The sequence below is a fragment of the Delphinapterus leucas genome, chromosome 6 (genome assembly GCF_059928025.1).
Source record: "Delphinapterus leucas isolate spDelLeu-1000000601 "Yukka" chromosome 6, BTC_Dleu_Yukka2, whole genome shotgun sequence".
Lineage (NCBI taxonomy): Eukaryota > Metazoa > Chordata > Mammalia > Artiodactyla > Monodontidae > Delphinapterus > Delphinapterus leucas.
The window spans coordinates 33,013,389-33,038,563 of record NC_143134.1 but is presented as its reverse complement, the minus strand read 5'-3'; the positions used below and the strand labels follow the sequence as shown (position 1 = coordinate 33,038,563).

General features: G+C 38.8%; 1 protein-coding gene and 1 long non-coding RNA gene across 2 annotated transcripts; both read right to left on the bottom strand.

Annotated features, from left to right (window-relative positions):
• Positions 1 to 6,941: 6,941 nt before the first annotated feature.
• Positions 6,942 to 10,167, bottom strand: LOC149748888 (centrosomal protein of 78 kDa-like). The gene is given in 5 exon segments (XM_089912617.1): positions 6,942 to 7,396; positions 7,398 to 7,562; positions 8,462 to 8,633; positions 9,450 to 9,616; positions 10,054 to 10,167. Coding segments are annotated over 5 exon segments (876 nt in total). The 3' UTR covers positions 6,942 to 7,138.
• Positions 9,556 to 24,241, bottom strand: LOC149748887 (uncharacterized). The gene is made up of 3 exons (XR_016393511.1): positions 23,960 to 24,241; positions 20,456 to 20,594; positions 9,556 to 10,901 (listed from the first exon to the last, which is right to left on the bottom strand). It is a non-coding gene; the product is annotated as an uncharacterized LOC149748887 (long non-coding RNA).
• Positions 24,242 to 25,175: the final 934 nt, after the last annotated feature.

The following is a 25,175-nucleotide window of genomic DNA, read 5'->3' as shown; positions in this document are numbered from 1 at the left end:
ACTATATGACTCAAGAGAAAGATTGATAATTAGGAATATTCTGCTTGCTTTTAATATAGCCTACTGAACATTTTGATTATTTGGAGATCATAGGAAGGAACCTTTATGATCTAACTTTTGAACAAGTAGTGTTGCAACACAAAGCTATGACTTAAAATTAAAAAGGAAATTTGAAATGACCTATTACTTTTGGCATCTCAAGCCAGATATCTGTCAGAAAAATGAGTCACTTTTCAGTCAAATGGGTGGTCAGCAATATAATTTTTCATTGGGAAGCCGAAAGACACCATTGCCAAACAGAGCATCTGCAGTATTCACATCTATATTTGAGCATCTTTTGTTTTCCCAAGGGGTGCAGATGAGAAGAAGGAAGGCAGAGAAATGCACTTGCATAAAGCTTTCCAAGATGGATAGAACAGAGAGCATTCCCAGAGGCAGGTCGAGTTCAACACAAGAACAATTCTCTCAGTGCTTTCACAACTAGTTAATATACAAGACCAGTAGTAACTCAGCTCTCAAATCAGTGCTGAAATCAAGCAGAAGGTTGTTAATATTGATACGGTTAACATACATCAAGTAGGATTACTGAATTTTCTGAATCCAAAAGTTCTTCACAGTGTTGACATTTCCTTACTGAATTCCCAGGATTGTTTGGTTTCAAAGGCTGTTGGGCTCAAGACGCATTTGTTTTTAAATAAGCCTTCATAAAAAGTTCAGCTTTCAGTCTAATATGATTGAAACCCAGCTTGAGTGTGTTTTATAATGCACTGAAATGGAAAGACTATGGGCACTGAATTATTCAAAACATGGTAGGCGAAGGAGTGATATGTGGGGAAGAGGTGATCAAAGAAATCAGTGAGACTTGATATGTCTTGTTATCGCATTTTATTTACCTTTTAGAACTCTTCCAAATATTAGAGGAAAGAAATCAATATCAATTTTCACCTGTTACGTTCCACACTTCAATTATTAATGAATGTCAAATTCGACCACAGTTTTCTGTACCACCTGCTCTGCAGTAATATTTCTGAGCCTTTATTAAAAATGTAAAATTGTCATTGAATTTCCAAACATGATTTCTCCAGTGGCTAATTCAGTTTGTTTTATTAATAAGCAAGTTCTGAGGAGTAATACTAATTTAATATGCCTGCATGTAAGGTTAAACTGTAAATTATTCCTGCCGAAGGTGATGAGATATGACTGTGATGTGGTGGTAGGGCACTCACCTTCCTGAACAAACCCTGCGAGCGCACAGTTCTTGGGAGAAACCAGTACTTCATACAGTAGCAAATCTGATATTATTTTGCATGTCTCCTGTAGCAGTGGAATGCACACACACACAAACATGATCATGGGTGAAAAAACACACATGCGCACCTTAGATGCTTACATTAATTTCTGAATATAGTTCTCCGGAAAGAAAAAGCTTTACTGATGATTTGTATTTTTATAGTTTTTTATTTTATGCATACTAAAACACTTCATGAAATCGCTTACTGTTTTGTTGTCCATGGAATCCTTTCAATTTTGAGATGCTAAATACAAATGGAAATAATGATTATAGTCCTTGGCCATGAAAGACTAAGTTACAGAGAACCTGGTGACTGGAGGTCAGAGCTGCCACGGAATTATTCTCTGCTCCAGAGACCATTAGAATATCACTGTGTACCCACTTAAGGATAGAATGCTGCTATTGAGAAACTAGCTCTCTTTTATTTCTACTAAAAGGAGAGAACAGTAGGGGAACTTGCATGAGTGTATGAGACTTTCTCTGTTTTGTACAATAAGCCAAAAACAATACATGAAATAGCCTAAGGTCTTTTGTCTTTTGTACCCAGCTCCTTCCTGTATTACTCCTGATCAATTACACTTAAATCGACAAGAGTTGCTTGAACATTTTGACAGTTATGTTCCCCATACCCTGAAGCATTTTTAAAGGGTTACTGAGATAAAGCTATTTCAAAAAATACTCCCTCCAAATTTTTTCAGGGTGGCATCAGTGAAAAAGTAACTTAGAGGAAAAAAACTCCACCTTGAGTTCCTGGCCAACCACTCTAAGGCCAGGCAAGCATAAACCTTCATAGCAAAACCTAAGTTTGTTCCCAGTTGAGAATTTGGTTTCTATGGTCTTATTTAGAAAGTATATGGAGACTTTAATTCCCTATAAGCCCTTTCCAAAGAGTGAATACAGTTCATCATTAGTAAGAGATGATGAAAATTACAATTTTGTTGAATAGGTGGAATATATATTATACATAATATATATATTTATTTTTAATATATATATAAAGTTACTATTCAGAGTCCTAAAACATGGATTTTTCTTACTTACCAAGAATGAACAGTAACTTGATCTCTGAACACAATAAAGCACCTGGCCATAGCAGAATCATAACAAATATTTGATATCAGAATGAATTCACTGTTCAGGTGTAAAGAGGGAATAGCTTCAGTTTTCCTCTTTCTTGCACCCCATTATTGAATCCTGGACAGAGGGGATTTTCTTGATTTTAATCTAAAGGAGAAATGTTCACTTTTGTTAAGATGGAAATTGACAACCTCAGTAGGCAGAGGCACTGTTTTTATTTGGCTGAATTCATGTTTCTAGTGATAATTCAAGTTGTAATAGGGTTTTCTCTGCCACTCCAAAATCTGAAAATGATAAGCATCTCACCAGAGTTTCAGGATGGCCCATTACCTATGCTGTGGAAAGGATATTCAAAATACCATGTTTCATCAATGTCTTCTCAGATTTATTAATCAATGGACAACTACTGAGTTAAGACAGTGTCTTATCTTTGCTTCAAAAAAAATAAAAACAAAAAAACCGCACAAACACAAAAAAACTGTTAACGATGAAAACTTATTATGCCAGGCCTTAGTATGGCCTGACTTGGAAATTTAGTTTCAGAGGCTTTTGTGAATATACCAAGGAAAGAGGACCTAGGTGTATCTTATTCCCACAGGCCGCCAATAAATATTTGCTTCACGGAGAAAAAATTAATACATAGTATAGGAGAGAGCCTGACAGATGCTTAACATTATTGAGTGACAGCAATGCCCAAACTCGTCTGTGATCAAACACTATGAAAGTATCCTCCTAGGGATAAACTTATTACAAATAAGTGAAAATTCAATTATGGAGATACTTTCTGTTTCAGCTCTGATATGCAAAACGCTTGGAAGTTGTCACTGTATCTTGTCCTTACAAGATAATGTGGTACAAAATGAAAATCAATGACTTTTCTCAGATGTGATTAATAAAACATGTAACTATGAAAGAATTTTAAAACTAATTATGTATGTGTATATATGTGTCTCTGAAAAATCTGGGTCAAAGAAAACTGAGGCTATCAGTATAAACTCATTTAACTTCTGTCTCTTCTTATGTTTATCTCCTCCCAAACTTACCAGTATCCATCCAACTCGAAGGATACAAGCGATTTTTATATACTGTGCAAGGTTTTTTTCTTATTCATATGTCCATGTTTCCCCAATTCTCTAAATTATTATCTACATCTTCAGGATCCCCTTTATCGGTTCCTTCATTTCAACATATAAAATATAAGTTCTTCTCATTCTAAAAAATCCTTTTTTGCTAATTATGTTCTCTTTTCACCCAAACTCCTTGAGAGTAGCCTATTCCCACTGTCTTCACTAGCCCCACCTGGCCCCCACAGGCAGCCCTACACCCTCAATTTATTGCCATCTGGCTTTTTGTCCACCACTTCACTGAACTGCTCTAAGGTCACTGGGGACCTAACTGCCCAAATCCAATGGACACTCACATTCTCTGAAGGATGACACTGTCATCTACTTCCTCCTTGAAACTTTATCACCTCACTCCTTCCCAGAATTCTTTCTCTGCTTATTACTTAAACGTTGTCAGTACTCACAATTCTCTGAAATCTCATCCATGTTCATGATTTTAATGACTGCTGATATGTGCTGATGACATTCAAATTTTTATCTTTCCATGTCTTCACGTGCATGTCCAGTTATCTACCAGTCTGTCTCCTGAATTCTACAGGTGCTTTACAATTCAACATGTCCAGAACTAAAGTCTTTTTGCCAATTCAGTTCTTTATCCCCTATTTCCAAACTCAATGATACCACCACCCAACCTTAGTCACACAGATGGGGGTTCAGCCTCCGCCTCCTACTTCTTCCTTACTTCCCAAGATCAAGTCTTGCTTGTAATTTCCTAAATACAATTAGAACTTATTTCCTCCCTTCATCTATACCTTATTTCAGACCCCTTTCTTCTTGCTATTACCTGGTCTAGAAGTTACCAAATTGCTGTTTGGTGGAACCAGTTGTTAGACACTTCTGTTAAAAAAGGACACTAGAGTCAAATAGCTTTGAGGATGGCTGTGTACCATGCGCCTGCTGTGACGATCCAGAATGAACACTAGCCTACAGCAGCCCCGAGGAGATGTACAGTAAAGAAACCTGATTAACTTTACTCAAGCCAGGTTCTCCCTTCTGCCGGCCTATAATCCTTTCAGTAGGGACAGGAGAGGAGGTGGCAGCGTGAAAGTCCCACTTGAAAATAAAAAGCACTGCTCCTCAGAAGAGTGGGGCATAATTGTCTCCAGGCTTCTTCAAAGTCCTTATCCATACCGACGTCAGTGGTCTAAAATGCCACCTGAACTTGTCTTTTCCATTCTTAGCTGTTTTCTGAGGAAACCAGCTCCACACACATGGGTGGTTAAGACCCGCTCTCCTCCTCCTCGCGGCCTCCTTTAGGGGCACTTGCCACTGCCTGGTGACACTGCACTGATCCTGCAGAGCCTGTGCCTCCGTAACACACCCCTCGCACACTCATGGCTCTAGACTTCCGCTATCCTCTCTGCCTTGAGTGTCCTTTCCCTTCACCGGCTGACTCACCAGTTTTTCACGAGTCCTTTAAGACTTAGCTTAGGGACTGCCTCTTTCGATGACTTTTCTTTGCCTCACAGCTCCCCCTCTTCTTCCACAAACACTGACCAAACGCCCTGAATATGCCCATCACAGCATGTCATGTGCAGGATGAGACATCTGCTGTGTGTCTTCCCCTCTCACCCCACTGCTAAAGGGCCAACGCTACATCTTGCTCATTGTTTCACTCCTCTAACACCCAATCCATGACGAATGAACTAACTAGTACTGTAGTAGCCCTCTTAGTAACAATCAGGCAGGAACTTCTAGAAGAAATCTGACACTCCAGCTTTTCTCTGATCTCACCTTTCACTCTGATTGAACTAAAGACTTATCCGTACATGTTTTACCAGGGAGACATAATTTAATCCAGAGATGTGTCATCACATACTCTTACATACTCTGCCGTTTAAAAATTCTGCTCACGATGGGGGAAGGAGACAGGTGTGCTTTCTGACAGCCCCACTGTTTTGCACTTCTAGTGCTCACTGCCTTCTGTCTCAGTCCCTTCCTTAAACCCTTCTTCTCTTCTTAACAAGGAAACAGGATAACAAAGTAATTAAGAGCTTGGGTTCTGCCTATCTGTGAAACAGAAACATAACCAAGGACATAGAGAATAGACTGGTGGTTACCAAGAGGGAGGGAGTGGGAGAGGGTTGGATTGGGAGTTTGGGATTAGCAGATGCAAACTGGTGTATATACAGGATGGATAAACAAAAAGGTCCTACATGGGACTTCTCTGGTGGCGCAGTGGTTAAGAATACGCCTGCCAATGCAGGGGACACGGGTTCGAGCCCTGGTCCGGGAAGATCCCACATGCCAGAGAGCAACTAAGCCCGATGCCACAACTACTTAAGTCCATGCACCTAGAGCCCGTGTTCTGCAACAAGAAAAGCCACCACAATGAGAAGCCTGCGCACCGCAACTAGAGAAAGCCTGCGTGCAGCAACGAAGGCCCAACGCAGCCAAAAATTAATAATTTATTTTAAAAAAAGTGCATGTATTTTAAAAAAACCAAAAAGGTCCTACTGTAGAGCACAGGGAACTATATATCCTGTGATAAACCATAATGGAAAAGAATATGAAAAAGAGTGTATATAAATGTGTAACTGAGTCACTTTCCTATACAGCAGTAATGAACACAACACTGTAATTCAACTATACGTCAATAAAAAAATAAAAATTTTAAAAATTGCCATAAAAATAGTCACATAAGGGGGACTTCCCTGGTGGTCCAGTGGTTAAGACTTCGCCTTCCAATGGAGGGGGTGAGGGTTCGATCCCTGGTGGGGGAGCTAAGATCCCACATGCCTTGCGGCCAAAAAACCAAAATATAAAACAGAAGCAATACTGTAACAAATGCAATACACACTTTAAAAATGGTCGACATCAAAAAAATCTTTAAAGAAAAAATTCACATAAATCAGAAACAAATGAAACATAAAGTCCATACATTAAAAAAAAAAAAGAGCAGGTGTTCGGGTCACATCGCAGCTTCCCACTTACTTACAGCTGTGTAATTCTGGGCAACTCACATAATATCTCTTCAGACTCCTCATCTGTAAACGGGGATGGTAACAGTTCCCTACCTCAGAGCATTGCTGTAATCCATAAACACGGTTAAGTGCCTTGGTAAATGTTTGAGGCTCTCTGGTTATTGTGAATTAAAATACCTCAATGGCTTCTGGCCATGTGATTTATAATAGTTTGACATTTAACCAAATGGTAAAACTATTCCATTTATTATTCCCATCTCTTTTTAACCCTTACCCTGCTTTGTTGTTTATGTTTTCTCCCAACACAGAGTGCTAGTTCCAGGAGAGTAAAGGCTTTATTTTGTTCACTGCTGAAAGCAATAGCACCCAGAAAAGTACTGTACATATGAAGCCCTCAGTAAACACTAGCTGAATGAATGGTGCAAAGTGTCACAAGGAAAAGTACACCAAAACTTTCATTATAATAAAAAAGTACAGATAAATCTTTCTCTAATGGCTTCCAGTCAAGTAACTGAAACCACCATATGCTATAATAAAAACATAAGTAATTTATTAAAATTTGAAGGCAAAAACATAATTTTAAAAGATTTAGACCTATGTTAGGCGTGATAGAGTATGGATGCTTTCTTGAAATTCACAGTCACATCCAGGAGTATCACTTTCAGAATGTTCTAGTAGATTGAGTTTACTTTGTCTTTGATGAAAGTCACTATTCTACTCTCTTAACAGAAATGTTTTTTCGAAGACTCACTTTTAATTGGTTTATTAACCAAAGAATTATTTTGCCCAATTCCTTTGCTTTTCCACTTTACAGGTGAGTCAGAGCAGGAATGCAGGTCTTTCCCAGGTTGTTTCCTAGCAGAGTATTTTTTGGTATATTCACCTGCTTTGCTCGTTTTCTCTGAAGAAGACCTGCTATTTCTAGATAATTCCTCTTCTTTTCTTTGACTTCCAGTTCCAGAAATGACGTCTGCTGAAGGGAGAACATGTTCTAGCAATGAAATCTTCAAAAGACTCCTGCCGCTGCTCTGTGACTGGGACCCCCAGGTTGTCTTTGGAAGTTTCTAAGGCCTCCTGAGTAGACACTGGGACATGGAAGGAGTCGAGAGGCAAAGGAATCCTAGCGTCACCTGTAATTTTCTGAAACTGTACGGAAAAACAAAAGACAAGACAAAAATTCAGTGATGAACAAAGCCAACCATTAAAAAGTAGAGTTCAAAACTTCAGTGTTACTCTGTGATCTTATTATTAACACAGTCAATATTCAGATTTCAGAGCCAGTTTTTTTCTAATTATATCTTGCCAAGTGATTCTCAGCTTAACCTAGCTATATCCAAGGCTATGTCCGCTCCATTTTCAGACTTTGGTGACTGGGGTAGTTATTACCCATTTCCTTTCCCTCACTAAAAATAAAACCCTATTCTGTAAGATAATTAATTTCTCTTCTATCCTCCAGGCACATGCAAACAGTATATAGTTTGTGACCAGACTGTGTTCTCAAGCTGTCAGTTCCCAAGACCAGTCTGAGATTGGTTGATGGGGGCTCCAAATAAGGCTAGAGGAAAAGCTGACAGGTTTTCCCCTCCCATTCCCATAACCAGGTGATTCACTGTCATATGTTACCTATTAGCTATGTCTGGATTACTTATTTTAAAAACTATATCAGTATGTGTACCTTCATTAGTGTTCCTTCATTGTAAGCTGATTGCATACAAATAGAAACCTAAATAAAATATGAATAGAATAGACATTTATATAATTTAAAATCTGGAATATTTTCTCTAATGTTTTCTTTCTTCATTAAGGATAGTTTGCTTTAACTCATAAATTTTCAAAAGAACTTCCAGTCTCCTTATTTACAACAATACAGTATCATGAAATGGGCAAACATTTACTAATCTCAGATTTGGAAAGGATTCCACAGTCTTCTAGCTCCTGAGCATGTGAACTATTAGAGATTGATCATTATTGTTTTCTCCCTGACTTGGTCATTTCCTTTTTGCTAATCACTCTTAGAATCATTAAGTGCTGTTCTGTCCACTTACTTGGATATTTTTCATTTGTCCTGGGGCACCCTGTTTTGATTCTAATTTTTCTTCTTCAAGTCCCTTCTTTTCTTCTTTATGTGGACTACTAACAGTAGAATTCATCTGGGGACGACCTAGTAAATGAAAATCTGACTGATCTATACCAGCCATTGTGGCCAGCTGCCCAAGCCTGGGCCAGAGGAGAAAAGGAGAAAAGACAAAGGTTATTATAATCACATAAGAGCAGTTTAGATTTCCCCAGACCTACAATCATGAAATACTTCTAAACTCTTAAAAGCCAACATCCTACTCCAGACAAGCCTCTCTCTCCCCCAAAATCTCAGCCCTTTCCAGATTCATCCTCTAAGACACATCCCACTGTCTCACTAGGAGCTTCAACATGTACCATGCATTTTGTCCACTGCCTGTCACACCTCTATTCCCACACTTCTTTACCACCTTTCCTCCAGTTTCCAAGAATGTGTTTGTTCCTTCCTTCCCAACACCAACACCAATTCATTCACTGACAAAACACCACTCCATCAACTATCCATCTCCACTTCCCTCTTCCAGCAAAATTGCTCCCAGTTAAGAACCACGGACCTATATCTCCCCTGCAGATTAATAATAATTTTTATGTCTAAGACAAAAATAACTTTAATTCAGACTTATCAAACAAGCAAAATAAGTGAAAGATAGGAAAATTCTTATGCATTCTCGAATATTTTCAATGAAAACTGCCTTCAATTTAGTCTTTACAAAAACCTACACCTACTAATTACTCTATCTACAGGTTACTCTTTTATAATGAGCTCCCCACTCTACCAAAGCAGGCTTCCCTATTTGCATTTCTTAACAAATTTAATTCCTCATTTAAAAAAGTCAACTATATTACCTATTATTACACTAAATATGGCCACGGAAGTGGTGAAAATTGCTCCAGTTCCTCAGCAAACTACCATTATAGTCGCAAAGAGAAGAATGCCATGAAGAGAAATGAACTAACCCAGCATCTTTAAGGAGATCCAAGAAAGCCTGGAACTTCTGAAAAGAATTCTCGATGCTGCCCAAAACACCTGCATCACCCAGGATCATGCTTGTCAATGAGTGGGCATGAAGGGTTTCAGACAAAGAGAAATTCATATTTCTTAATTGGGCATTTTCATGTTCCAGCTATAAAAGAAGGCTAAAAATGTCTGACATAATTTTTTCTCATTGTCATCAGAAGTAGTCTTGCCTATTTCCAAGGAACAAAACTAAAACACTCAAAATGTAATTAATTTGTAATTAACCTAACTCTCCACCAGTAAAGACAGAGACCATATCACATAGTAACCAAAACCCACAAGCACCCAACAAAGTTTCCTATATAACACTTAGGTGCTATATAAATAAACCAAAGTTATTGTTTTATTAATGATCTTTCACAAAAGATCACATTTCTAACTAGTTCAATTCATAATGGAGCCTCATTCCACATTAGAAAATTACCTGCTTTAAGTTTCTCTTAAATTAGAAAATGAAATATAGAATCTGATTTGAATAAAACATATTACAACTCTGCTGAATGTTAAGAATTAACTTTAGTGAGCAAAATATCTAATACTTACGTTTAAAAGTCCTAAATCATACCCAACCCAATTTATTAAATGTACAATCACCAATATTTTCTTTGGCTTCTTGAAAATATTCCCCCCGTGCACTCTTCCCCTTCCGCTCATCATCTATGCACTTAAAACCCCTGTAAGCTCAACTCTAGTATTTCTCAGAAAGGCCGTTAATGTTCATGATGCCCCTTTTGCCTTACATGAGCAGGTGCTAAACATTTATTGAATGAGTGTCCGCCAATCCAGTGGATGCACTTTCAAATATTCCTCCCTACACTCACCCTGTGATAAATTATATTTAGATAGAACTTTTTAGATTATGCCCTGCTTTCATGCACATTCCCTAATGTAATTCTCATAGTATATATTTTTATCTTTCATTGCATTCTCAGAAGTTTTCCAATATCTTAAATTTATTTAAATGATTCACTTTCCTAATTCATTGCCAGGAGAGTCTCATCGTGTCTTTTATGTTACTGTATATACAGTATATGCACAAAAAGTGCCTTCTTGAATCAAAGAATCATGAACAGGAAATAAGCTAATGTCATATAAAAGCGCACACACACATACACAAAACCAGATTTTCACATTTTTAAAAACATGCTTTCTGGAATATAGATCATATCACTAAACACCAGTAAATGCAAAAGTCCATATTACACAACCAATTTGCAACATATTACAGTTTTAAAGCTTACAAATTATGTGTATATGGCTTAAAATCAAATCAAAATAAAACCAAAACACTCTCTAAAGCAGAAGAAACTTGTTTACCTGACTCGTTTATCAGCCTTCAGTCTTATTACTCTTTCCTCCTTTAACTGTTTTAGTCACTCCTCCAGGTTTTCCTAAACAAACAGAGTCAATATTATAACTAACTCATAGTATAATATCCCAAAGCCTTTCCAGCTATTGGTCTCATCAGGATTTAGGGGGCAGAGCCAGAAGTGAACTCAGATTTTAGTCTGCTACTGGTAATATTATACCATGCTAGTGAAATGAATTATCAAAATCTATCAAATTAGCATAGGTAAGATTTATTTAAATTCCACTCTTTCCAACATAAATTTGTGGCAGCCCACCATAAAAGGCATATGCATATAACATAGTAAGTCAGAAATAAGAAGTTAAGACCAAGAAAGAAAAATTCTATTTTTATTTGTGGCTCTCTTTATAGCAGGAAGTCCTATTAATGAACATGCTTAACACACCTGAATTGCCTAATTGCAGATTCAAAAGCATGTTTTTAAAAAGTAATCACTTTTAAAGCAATTCACAGTCAAGCACTGTTCCTGGAGTTCCCTGGGTATGAAATAATCTAATCATCAAAACCCTAAAAGGGGGCTTTCCTGCTGGCACAGTGGTTAAGAATCCACCTGCCAGTGCAGGGGACACGGGTTCGAGCCCTAGTCTGGGAAGAACCCACATGCCGCGGAGCAGCTAAGCCCGTGCGCCACGACTACTGAGCCTACGCTCTAGAACCCACGTGCCACAACTACTGAAGCCTGCGCGCCTAGAGCCTGTGCTCTGCAATAAGAGACGCCACCACACTGCAACGAAGAGTAGCCCCCCGCTCGACGCAACTGGAGAAAGCCCGCGAGCAGCAACGAAGAACCAACGCAGCCAAAAATAAATAAAATAAATGTATAAAACAAAAAACCCTACGAGGAAAGAACGATCACTAACTCCATGTTTTTGTTTTTGTTTTTTTGCGTTACGCGGGCCTCTCACTGTTGTGGCCTCTCCCATTGCGGAGCACAGGCTCCGGACAAGCAGGCTCAGCGGCCAAGGCTCTTGGGCCTAGCCGCTCCGCGGCATGTGGGATCCTCCCGGACCGGGGCACGAACCCGTGTCCCCTGCATTGACAGGCGGACTCTCAACCACTGCACCACCAGGGAAGCCCTATTTTACAGATGAGGGAAACAAGAGGCAGAGAAGTAGAATAAGTAGAGCAGCACAGCCAAGGTCACACCAATAAGTAGCAGAGCCACAATGTGGACTCAGGAAGCTGGGTGCCATTCCTGTTCACAGAGGTGGTAGTCTTCCCATTCACCAAGGTCACTGAAATAAAATGAACACTGATAAACTCTATTAGGAGTTTTAGGAACTAAGACACTTCGGTCCTTGAAGTGGGGACACTGCTTGCAATAGGCAGAATTCTGACAGAGCCCCCAAGATTCCTACTTACTGAAGTACACAAACCTTCCACTTATCCAATCAAACTCTAAATCTAGGTGCTGCAATGAAGGGATTTTGCAGATGGAATTAAGGTTCAAAATCAGTTGATTTTTTAAGATAGGGAGATTATTCTAGGTGGATGTGACCTACTCAGGCACCCTATGAAAAGGACCTGAACTCTTCCTGAATTGAATTTCAAAAGGGACAAGAGGGAGACTCTCCATTGCTGGCTCTGAAGAAGTCCAATGCTGCGGCAGGGAAGGCAAGCGAGAGGCCTCTAGGACCTGAGACTGTCCCCCGACTGACAGCCAGCAAGGAAATGGGGACCTCTCTCCTGCAACTGCAGAATCTGAATTATGCCAACAAGCCGAAGAAGCTTGGAGGCATTCTTTCCCAGAGCCTCTGGATGCTAACACAGCCAGACTGACATCTTGATTTCAGCTCTGTGACCCACACAAACTATGGTGAACATCCAACGTTTGGGGTTCAATGTCTTACACTTAAATTTCACGTGCTTTAACACTCTCGGGAGGGAACCCACATGTTCCAGTGTGTATCTGAGCAGGAAACCCAGTCACGCTGTGCCTGGACTTCTGACCTGCAGAACTGTGAGCTAGTCAAATAGGTATTGTTTTCAGTCAGTAAGAGTGCAGTAAAAGAATTAATATTCTACTCAACCTCCAGGTTCGTGAACAAAATAAACGATTTTCATTGTTTTAGGCCACTGTTTCAGGGTGGTCTCCTATGCAGCGATGAACAATCAGAATACCTACACTGATGAAAACAGTAAGGTATATTTATACATTTTAGCTGCTTTGAACAATCACTTAAAGAATGAGGAACTCTATTATATGCCATCATTGGGAGAGGAGCTGGTATCACTTTCTGGAGAGTAGCTTTTGGTACCTAACAACAATCCTACATCAGGGTTTTACCCTAAGGAAATCAAAGATGTGGGCAAAGATTTACCTACCAACATGATGTCATAAGATTGTTTATAACCAAACCCTAGAAGAAAGCTAAGAGCCTCCAAATTGGGATTGGTTTAAACAAAAACAGCTCACCATATGAAGGAGTGCGCTATGAAGCCACTCAGAAAATAATGACAACAGGTCTCAACCAGAGTTAATGAATGGGCTTCAGGAGTTCTACATTCAAAATATATCTCTGCGTTTTTCCTGGGAGATGGTGCATAAGTTTAATCAAATTCTCTGATGCAGAAGAGTATTTAGTGATAAGACAAAATATTTTTCATACATTTTTCAGACAAAAAGAGCAGATTAGGTGTGTGTACATGCAGAGGTGGCTTTTATTTCTTTCAATGAGTTGTCCATTGTTTTCAAAAATTTACTCAATGAACATATATTTTTATATTCAGATCATGTTTAAAAAACTGACAGTCTAAGAACTTCAAATTCTTTAATGTTTCATTACTAAAGCCAGCCAAGTTTTCAATGGGGAAAAAGGGGGAAAAATTGCAAAATTCCTCTACTTTCAATATAATGGTTTAATAAATCTTCTAAAACCGATTTCAAAGAATTTCTAAACAAATAAGCAAACAAACAAACCCTCACCACAGGAAAGTAGAGTAAAACTTCCTGACTGGTTCTAAATAGCACATCAAAGTGCAATTACATGAAATAGTTTCTCCCTCTAGTGGAGGGAATTAGAACAAGGTGTTAAATTTTTGTGAAAAAGTGTACCCTCCTCCCACAAAGTATTAATAATTCATGTCCCTTACATGGAAATATGGAAGCAAAAAAGTTAGAAAGTAAAATTGCTTGATATTCTATTACTTAAGTAAGACTAATGATAAGGCTTTGGAATAATTTTCCTTCCTGTCATCTGCTCTCCCTTCCTCCCTTCTGTACACTGGCTAGGGTGATTTTTCTGGGACAAAGCTCCCATCATATTGGATATCAAATTTTAGGTTCACCTTTTCTCCATTTAACATTGAAATCAATCATTTCTCATATAATCAGGGGATTAATAACCTAGATTTTTTTGTGTGGGCTACAAAATATTCCACTGAGTGGGTTTACTGGTTAACCACTTTACACATTTAAATTCTTTCCAACTTTTCAATATTATAAGACAAAATAACCGTTTTTACGCATGAAGGCTTTTTTCTGTATTGAGAATAACGTTCTTGCAAGAAATCCATAAAAATGAGTTTGAGGTCAAAGCAAATGAACATTTTTAAGGCTCTGAGGTACCTATCTCCAAACTTCTTTCCAAAAGATTTCTCAGATTTTGGGGCTTCCCTGGTGGCGCAGTGGTTGAAAATCTGCCTGCCAATGCAGGGGACGTGGTTTCAAGCCCTGGTCTGGGAAGATCCCACATGCCGCGGAGCAGCTAAGCCCGTGAGCCACAACTACTGAGCCTGCGCGTCTGGAGCCTGTGCTCCGCAACAAGAGAGGCCGCGGTAGTGAAGAGCCCTACGCACTGCGATGAAGAGTGGCCCCTGCTCGCCGCAACTAGAGAAAGCCCTCGCACAGAAACGAAGACCCAACACAGCCAAAAATAAATATAAAAATAAATAAAAGATTACTATTAAAGAAAAAGATTTCTGAGATTTTATACTGCCATCAGCGATGTATCACTTGGTATATAACCTCTACTACAACTGTTGGCTTATTTCCTCACGTAGAGTGCAAGTTATTTGAAGATAGGGGGTGTATTTTATTAAGTGTTTATCCCCAGCACCTGTGCCTAGCACAACGTAGGCGGTCAATAAATAATTGCTTAATAAGGAAAATCCCTGCCAATACAAGATGTATGTGTGTGAAAGACAGACTGTGTGTTTTTCTCTAACTGGATAGATGAAAACTTGTCATCTTCTTTAATGTGCAATGTTTTTTCTTATAATTAGCAATTAAATTTCTCTTTTAGATTATATTGTAAAAATTCAGATTCTGTGAGGCAAATGGGCCTGGCACTACCCATTAGCTATATAACCTTGGACAAGTTCTATTACTCTAGGCCTCAACTTCCTCATCTATAAAATGGAGATAAGCTCCCATATCACAGAGCTCTTGTGAGGATTACATGAGTTAAAACACATATAAAATTAGAAGAGTGCATGGTACACAGCACATGTTCAATTAATGCTGAATGAATAACATGTGAATGCAAACAGTAGTGAAGGGCTTAAAATGAAATAGTCTCATCCCACTCCCACATCCAGCACTCAAGAAGCGACCGATTCTTTACTCAGGTTTTTAATTGTAAAATACGATATGCGTACTGAGAAGTGCACAGAACAAAACTGTCAATGTGACAAAGAGAATACTTACATAACCAGTACTTGAATCTGAAAGTATTGATACTTGTCAGCATCTCAAAACTCCCCCCATCCTTTTCCCATCACAATCTCCTTCCTTCTTCCCATTTAAACACCATCCTCATTTCTTGACAATCCTTTCCTTTAACCTGCATGCATCCCTAACAAGAGTTTAGTTTTGTCAACATCTAACTTTATGTAGACGATCATAGTATATGAAATCTTTTCTATCTTATTTCTTTCACTCAACATAGGTTTAAAAAATTCATCCACATTGCAGCCTGTAGCTCTAGTTCATTCAGTTTTATTGCTTGATAGTTTTCCCACTGTATGAATACACATAATTTATTTAATTTTTGACTCTTAATGGACATTTAGTTTTCAGTTTGTGCTAATGCAAATCATGGACAGGAATCCTGCTGTACCGGTTATTCTGGTGCATTTACACAGGGCAGGGGTGAGGGCTGCTGGGTCCCAGGCTATTTATATACATTCAGCTGATGGAGAGTGCTAAATGCTTTCCAAAGTAGTTGTGTCGATTTATACTCCAGTATAAGCAGGGTAGAGGATTCCCACAGTATTCCAGGTCTACAATACCTGATACTACCACACTTTATGTATTTGTCAAACTGATTGGCATGTAGTTTCATTGGTTTTGACTCACTTTTCTCTTATTACTTAATGAAGTCGTACACTTTTCTGTGTTTACTGGCTGTTTGGATTTCCTTTTTTATGAGGTTTACGTCAACTATTGTTATTTTTAAATTATTATTATTTATTTATTTTTGGCTGAGTAGGGTCTTCATTGCTGCGTGCAGGCTTTCTCTAGTTGCGGTGAGCGGGGGCTACTCTTCATTGCAGTGGCTTCTCTTGTCATGGAGCACAGGATCTAGGCAGGCGGGCTTCAGTAGTTGTGGCACGTGGGCTCAGTAGTTGTGGTTCGCAGGCTCTAGAGCACAGGCTCCATAGTTGTGGCGCACAGGCTTCGTTGCTCCACGGCATTTGGGATCTTCCCGGACTAGGGCTCAAACCCGTGTCCCCTGCCTTGGCAGGCAGATTATTAACCACTGCGACACCAGGGAGGTCCAACTATTGTTATTTTGAATTCTTCTCCATTTCCACGTAATACTCTTACATGACCATTTTCTGATTAAACTGGAGGCATTATCTGTTCACTTTCTATTTTACTAAGTAAGGGTTTAGTTCCTTTACACTCTTCCTATGTCCACACTGCTCAGTAAAGTTATGTCATCATTAGTTATTCCACTGCTCATGATCTCTTTGACTTGTAGTGATATACTTAAAAACCTACATTGTTGATCAACTATAAACTTTCTCAACGTCACGCTTTGTAAAATGAGGACATTCATACCATCTTCCCTTTTTTCTACCTCCTGTCTACCTTCCAGACCTAGCTTTTACATTGTCAGAGTTGAAATTTATATTCTGTTCTATGTGCAGTTAAGTCTTCTGTTATTTGAGAGTCAGTAGGGAGTAAGGTTTAAGACAAAAGGCAGAGAGCCTAAACTCAAAGCCTCGATCCAACCCTAAATTAGGTACAGCCTGGGCAAGTTCCTACCCTGTCTTAGCTTCCTTTTCACAAAAGTGGGAATGATATTAGCACCAACCTCATAAGGCTATTCAGAGGATTAAATGAGTTAATACATGCAAAAACACTGAGAGCCTAATATATACTAAGTACATACTAGTACATTTCAGTACATACCAAGTTAATGCAAATACATACTAAGTATAGTTTAGGTTAGTTATTTGTTATTACATGCAAGTTGACAATAAAAGCTGCAAACCAAGACAGTATTGCCATTATTACAATGAAATTAATATTGCCCACTGCAGATGTACTGTCTCTGTGTATAGACTACACCTCGTTCCATACTGTGTCAGTGTCACTGCCCTTGTGCAGGGTGACCACATACCTCAAGCTGCCTTGGGCTGTTCCAGTTTATACCTGTTGTCCTGATGTTACAGCATTAGAGCGCCTCCTTACACTATTGAAGTGTAAGGAGTTTGGACAAGTTCTGGTTTGGACAACAAATTAGATAGGTGGTCATTACCCCCGTGTGTTGCTGAAAAGGGGGACATCTATAGTGTCAAGTTTAAGTGGATTCTCCTCTTCCTCACCAATAGTAGGTTAAAAATCAACCATAGCTTAGTTTGCTTCAGGTTTATGTCAGTATATAGCATTTTGTCCTCTGGAGTTCAAGTTCCTTCTTCTCTTCCTCTCCCTCCTCCCTTCCAACAGTGCCTAATACCTAGTAAGTATGATATGCCTCAAGGTGTTCCTAAGCTCTCAATCACACAATCAATAGAAGCCTCTCCAATCTAGACTAGCAGCTCTCTGCATTGAATCCCCTATTACCTTCCTTCTTGGTTTATTGCCTCATTTTGCTGGGTTATTTCTATAAATAGCTTAAGGTGTAGCACAGGAGGTCAAATTTTCAAATTTCTTTGTGTACAAAATATCTTCTTCAGCCTCCACTTATGACTGATAGTTTGGCTGGATACAAACCACTAGGGTGAAAATTATGTGCCTGAAAAACTTTGGAGGTATCTTTCCAATGCCTTCCAGGATCCATGGTGCTGATGACAAGTATGATAAAGTCAGATTTTAACTTTTTCTTTTTAGGTGACCAGTATTTTTCTCTCTGGAATGGATGTATCCTGTCAGTATTTTATTCTATGTTAATTTATTTTTTCAGTATTTTAAAGTTTCATAATGAAGGGTGCCTAGGTGTGAGTCTATTCTTGTTCATCTTGCTCAAAACTTGAGTAACTATTTTCAATCAGAGGCCTGATGTCTACTTTAAGCTGTGGGGAATTTTGTTGCCCTTTGACAGCTTCCCTCCATTTTTTTTCTGGGTCTGGAGTTTCTAATAGTTACATGTTGCATCTCCCAGATGCAGCCTCTCTAACATATTGCTATCACATTTTCCACTGTGTCTTTCTTTTTTATATAATGAGAAATTTTTTAGATTCCTACTGAAGTTATTTCAGCAACCATATTTTCATTTCCAAGAGACCTCTCTTGCTTTCTGACCATTCTCTTTTTAATTAACACCCTAGCCTTATTTTATAGTTGCTAGCTCTTTTTAAATCTCCCTCAGAATACTAATTAGGGTTTTTTCTTAAATTATTTTGTTCCCTAAATTGTCTCCGGTCCTACCAGGATATGTTTTCACACTTTTCCCCCCTCTCATGTTGTAAGCTTTACTCAACTATCAGGCAAATGACAGTTATTTTCTATTTAAGAATGAGCGCAGAAAGCTCCCTGAAGTCAACGATTGATTGGTTTTCTTATGCAGGAAGAAGCTGGGAGTAACTGTAATAGGATCCCCCCCAAACACAATTTTCTAGGGTGTAAAAACTCACACTAGCTGCCCTAGTTCTCGCCAGTTTCACTGTTTTCAAAATGAAAGCATCTCATTTCAGAAGAGTGAGGGCGGGGCTGGGAGTCCACTCCTCCAAACACAACCCTTCAATGAGCTCCCCTATTTCAGTCACACTTTTAACTAACTCCACCTTCTCTCCTACATGCGCATCTGAGCATGGGGCTACTTCTGCAGGTGGGGTCAGAATCCTCCTCAGTTGCAGGTGGTCCCTGTGCATATTCTAGGTGATGCTTTTCCTCTGTCCTACTGCCTCAGTTTCACACTCTTCCACTTGTCTTCCGTCTTTCAAAACTATGTTGAAATCCCTTGATTGTTGTGGGCTTATATACTTAAACACTTTGATACCATCCTTGTAGTGTCTTGTCAAAACGGAGAAGAGCTGAAAGGGTTCTCAGTGCATTCTGAATCTGCTATTCTGTGGTCCCAGTGTGTAAACTTCTTGGTACTCCCCAGTGTCTATCATTACTATTAGAAATACAATCTCCTGGTCTACTCACTCATGAAGGAAATGAATACAACACATCTAAAATGACAAGGAATGCGGGTTAGATGCTCTAGGGTCTTGTCGTACTCCGCCATTTACTAATAAACCACTTACGTGCTACAAATTGTAGGTGCTCATTTATAAAATGAAAGAGGGTAACTCTACATGAACTATAGATTTCTCCTACTCTAACATTTCATAATTTTCTAAGTTTTTTTCTTAAAATTCCTCTATATTATCATTAATTTTAATTAAAAAATAAAAATCTAACTTTCTCTTTTGAAAATCAGAGTTAATTCCCATAGTCCTACAATAATGGGATAATTAGTTCTGAAACTGGTCAAGTTTCATACGAAAAGAAAATCATATTAAATAATTTTTAAAAATTAAACATGGGACTTTGTAGCACAAAGACCAGGTCCCCCCCAAATGGTGTTCCTTTATTTACTAGAAATGTTCAGCTCTTCATTAAAGTTGAAATAAAATAAATATATTATTTTTTAGGTGCAAAAATTTCTTATGAAAATCAATTTTTCTTTTCTGTCCATACAAACAAAAGTATGGAATGACAATAGAGGTCAGGTTTATTTGGTAATAGAATGTAGCTTCTTGATATTTTTTATTTTAGGAAAGGAGAATATCGACATCAAAACTTTTTTCAACTTTACTTTTATTTAAAATGAGGCCATATTTTCCTCTTGTAAAAAGAGAGTTCAACTAGAACTGTCAATTTTCTCATCTGTAAAACAAGAGCACTGAATCAGCTGACTATTCATTCAGAACTCAATTTCTTTATCTTATGATCACTAAGGTTCTCCCTAAATCTAATATACTAAGGTTCTAAGGAAAGGAAAATATATTACTAACGACATGTTTTGATTTTTATTTCTTAGAGTTCAAATGTCCACCATTCACCTTGGTCTAAGCTTAACCATTCAAGGGGATACAATGCAGATGGGAGTAGAAAACAGAACCCTCACACAAGCTGTGCAGTGTTGCAATCAGGCTTCCGTTTGAAAAATAATCTCTATAGCTTTAAAGTGATACCTTTGTACCGGCAATGCTTCTTGTTTCAAATGGATTTTCTCTGGCTCTTCCTGAACACTTTCTGAGGAATCATCGACCTCTTCAATTTCTGAGGAGGAAGGACTCTCTACTGTCACAGTCACAGGAACTTCTGATGGACCTGAGCGTCACAAGAAGATAGGAAATCACAGAGTTGTTAAACTACAGTGCAAAGAAAGAAGACAAGATTGTATAAAAGACAACACAAGCCAGATACCAAATATGCAAATATTAGAGGACATTTAACAAAAGTGATCTGAGGTATCATTATTTATAAACGTCTCTCACTGCTCCTTAGTCTAAAACAGGCAATGACTAATTAAAAGTACAGTAACTTATTTTTGCTATGTTACTGTACAGACCTCTGTTGTACATGGTTAGGATTAGTAATGGGAATTGCCCATATTATTTTATTAAGTTTCTTTCACAGAAGCCAAGGGAAGATCCAAGGTAACCATTTTTTCTCAGATCAACTTTAAACTGCAAATGAAAAATTTATTTTTCACTATCAGACAAAAACAGTCTGGAAGAAAATGTAGTTTTTTGGAGGAAAATACATCAGTAAAGGGACTGATAAAGAATCAGAAGAATAATCAGAAAGTCAACATATCTAAGCTGTGTATAACAAATGTTAGATTAAAAAAGTAAATCACATACACATACATAACTAAAACTGACCCATCAAAAATTTCATCTTCTCATCACCCTTAAGCCAAAACTAGGGTAACAGTAATACAAGTCTCCTGTCAAGCTTCACTGCCACTGCAATGTTATTCAATTGGACATTTCCAAACATTTAAAACCTGACCTGGCCACAACCCCATAAAAGTCTACAGATCATAAAGAAGTGTGCTGGGATTATATAACCACGCAGAAGACAAGTCACTAGGACATCATTTTGACAACAAGCTGCAAACCTGCAGCATAGGAAAATCCCAACAGGAGAACGAGGCGCACACCCCTCTCTCTGGGCATGCAAGGGCAGGACTGACACCCAAGATGCTCTTCTCTCAACCTCAGCAGAGGTGCCTCTCACAGAGCAACTATGCAGTCTCCCAGAACCACTGGGAAGGAGAATCTGATACTGACAGTATTAGCTTGCCATGAGGCCAGAAGCGAGGGAATGTGTGTGGCCTTGGTGAGACAGCAGAGGTTTGGGAGATGTTGCTTTATATTGGCTTTCAGATCAGGAATTTGTACATAAACAACGTTTCTTGAAAACATATGAACATTCTTGAGTATGACAGCTCCATGTGAGGGGTCAGAAATGGCAGTAAAGTTCGTTTTACTGGCTAACAGCTGATTTGCAGACTGGAGAACAGGCTTTCTTGTTTACAGACAACCACAATGCTGCCAGTCGTGTGCCAAATCCACACAACTACACAGTTGCATTGGGAGAGTGACCAAACATGTTTTACGTGGATTTATTTCAGAGAGGGAAGTGCTTCTTGTAAGGAGGCTCTGTCAGTTTAAAAAGCAAGAAGAATGACCATCCACCTTTCCCAGTTCAAGCCCTATATATCATAAATATGATAGCTACACACCAGCAACTGATTACATACATCATGAGCTTTGATGAATGGAAAGCCCCTAAAAAAGATATCAACAAAACGAAGCTAGATATTGATGTAAATACATCACCAGTTAAACCCAGTTAATACAACTATTTAGTATTATGTACAGTATCCATACAGAATTGTGTATAAAAATAAATAAGCTCAAAAGAAGGACCTGGAAGGCTCTGCTATGGAGAAAACTGAACAGAATTCAGCTGACTGACTTGGTAATAACTCTCTGAACTGCTGAGAGGCCCCTTCAGTTCCTATGTTCAGTATGGTTTGAGATTTCAGTCTCACTTCTGTAAATGGTGATATTAATCGTTCTCTAATTTACCACTCTGTGTGATGAAGATGGACCTGAGATTAAGTGTCTCAGGAAGAAGATAGAAAACCACAGAGTTGTTAAACTCAAATGCAAAGACTGGGGATTCAACACTATTCTTTATGCAACAGCAATTCACATTACCATTTGGTCAGATTCTTTCAACAAAACAGAAGCTGCACTCACATGTATTAAAAGACAAAAATTAACTGCCATCTGTATCAATATGTTAATGTGCTCCAATCACATGTTTTCATGAAAGTTTAAACATAAAATCACCTTTAAGATCTAGGCCATGTGATCTGCTCCCTGCCATGTCAGATTATACCCCGTGAAGTTTACTGTCTTAAGAGTGATAGAGTTCTTTATACCTTGACAAATAACTAAAAGGAAAATAAAAACCCACACACACAATAAGATGAAGAGCCTATACATTTGTCAATCTTGATTTATTTGCTTTTCTTGAGTCAATTGGAGGTTTACAGCCACATTCTTAAAATCATTAACTGCAATCTTCCCAAACAGGTAATTGATGAACTGATGCATTCTAAAACTTGTCAGTAACGAAGTGTTATTCCAGTTTACAGCAACAGTTTAATTCTATTTAGGTACTAAAACTGAATACACTGAATACTGCAAACTTTATTCCCAACCACTCAGTAAAGTACTACATACATTTGAGACAAAGGGGAAAAAAAGAAAAACCTAAAAAGCCTAAGACTCTTCTGATTTTCATTTCCAATGATACATGCCAATCGTGATGATCAATCAGCGACTTAAATGTCAACTATAAACCCAGTATTTTATTAGCTGCTATGCAGTATACTAGAGCAATAGAAGAGGGAGGACCTCAAACCCTCTGTTCCCTCAAATTGAAAGGCAGGCTTCCTGACCCCTCCAGACCACTACTGGACACAGGGAACACACACTAATGTTTCAGGACCCCAATCAAGAGTCACCTGCTTTGTGATTACTTCCATGACACACCCTCACCAACACCATTGAATTTGCTGCTCCTAAGGGACGTTACATATATTTCCTATTTTAACACAGACCACAGTGCAGTATAATTATGATTGCAGATACATGTTCTAACAATTTAAAGATCATGATGACTTTTTTGCTCTTTACATCTTGCTATTTCCCTTCCCATAATATTTCTTGAAGAGAAACCATAAAAATATAAACAAACACAAAAAACAGAAAATATACAAAACATGTGGTTTATGGCTTAACACAGACTTAAGTAAGATTAATTCTGACAGTATCCAGCATGACAAACTTCCATGGTACAAATGAGAATGGACCAAGGTTTGAGCAGGTACAGGAGACAATCCAGGCATGAACAACACCAAGAAAAGGTAGACAGGAAGTAACGTGGTGTGTAGGAAATCACGAGACCAGTCTGATGGGAAGAGACTTAAACAAGACTGAAACTCACTTTCTAAACCTCCATCTCCAATTGGACAATTTGCAAGACACAGGTGCCCCAAAGTGGCCAATTTATTCAATCCCTTTAATGGGGAGGAACAGTTTAAAATTTTACCCCTTTAGTTTGCCCCAAAAGCAGCTATCAAATGTTGGCAGGACACAATGAAGGCTTACCTTTGTTAACATAGTTACGTCTCTTTCTCTCACAACTAGCCCACTTAGTTCCAGGTTCCTTAGCACACCTGACGCATTTACACAGCATCTAAGAGCTTTACACAACTGGAAGGTCACATCTTTATTTCTTATTGCAGGAACACAACTTCTGGAAACTTTATTTGTCAGAACCTAAAGCAAAATTATTGTAAAATGAGTGATTTAAACCATACATTTTATCACCGTTAAAAAGCATCTAAAAAGAAAAAAAAGCATCTGCTCTGTGCTAAGGATTAGAAACCACTCCTGCCCTTAAAGCCTCATTAAGGAGGGACATGTGTAAACTCAAAATTTCAATCACATGAGATAAAGAACCATAACCTTTATGCACAGAGGTTCCTATGGAGGCTAAAAGTTATGTCTAAGTGACGGCTTCATGATAACCCTGAAGTACAATAGAGAAAGATGAAGCTATGCAGAGTTGGAGGAGGAGGTGCATTAACTGCAGAGGGAGCACCTGTGCAAAGACACTCAAGCCTGACTCCTGCTGGGCACTGCAAATGCTGCAGGTGGGGATGACTAAAGGCCAGGGGTCCAAGTGTGAGAAGGGACAGAAAATAGAGATGTTGGTCGAATCAAGCCTGGGAGAGAGCATGGCTTGTATCCCACAGGTGATGAGGTCCGGGGCTACCACTGGCTGAGTAAGGGTGCCTCCACTGATTAGCAGAAGGCACCCCGCTGCTGAAGGACCAGTTAGATAAAGGGAGTGATCACAAAAAGCTCCCCTTCCTCAGGGCCAAAGAGCCCCAGGAGGCTTGGTAGAGCACAGTTCAGACTACATGCCTCTGGGCAGAGCACACGCTGGGCGGCTAGTATGCACTAACTCTGTGTGGGCAAGCCATTAGCAGCATTATTTTAGGCATATCTTTTCATGTTAGAAGATCACTCAACCCCAGTAGGCAGATGAACTTAGAGGAACTGAGTCCAGGGGCCGTGAAACCACCCAGGAGCTTCTGCCATAGTCCAGGCAAAATGCAATGTGGATGAAGAAGCAAATTTAGGAGGAGGCCAAAATCTACAAGCTAGCCCCACTGGATGCAAGACATGAAGAAAGTTCAGTGAAGGAACTCTGAAGAGAATGGGCTCTGCAATAAATTTTTCTTACAATCAATGTAAAATATTAGGCAAAATTAAGTACAGTGGTCTTCCAGCTCTAATTTCTTTTGATTTCTAACTT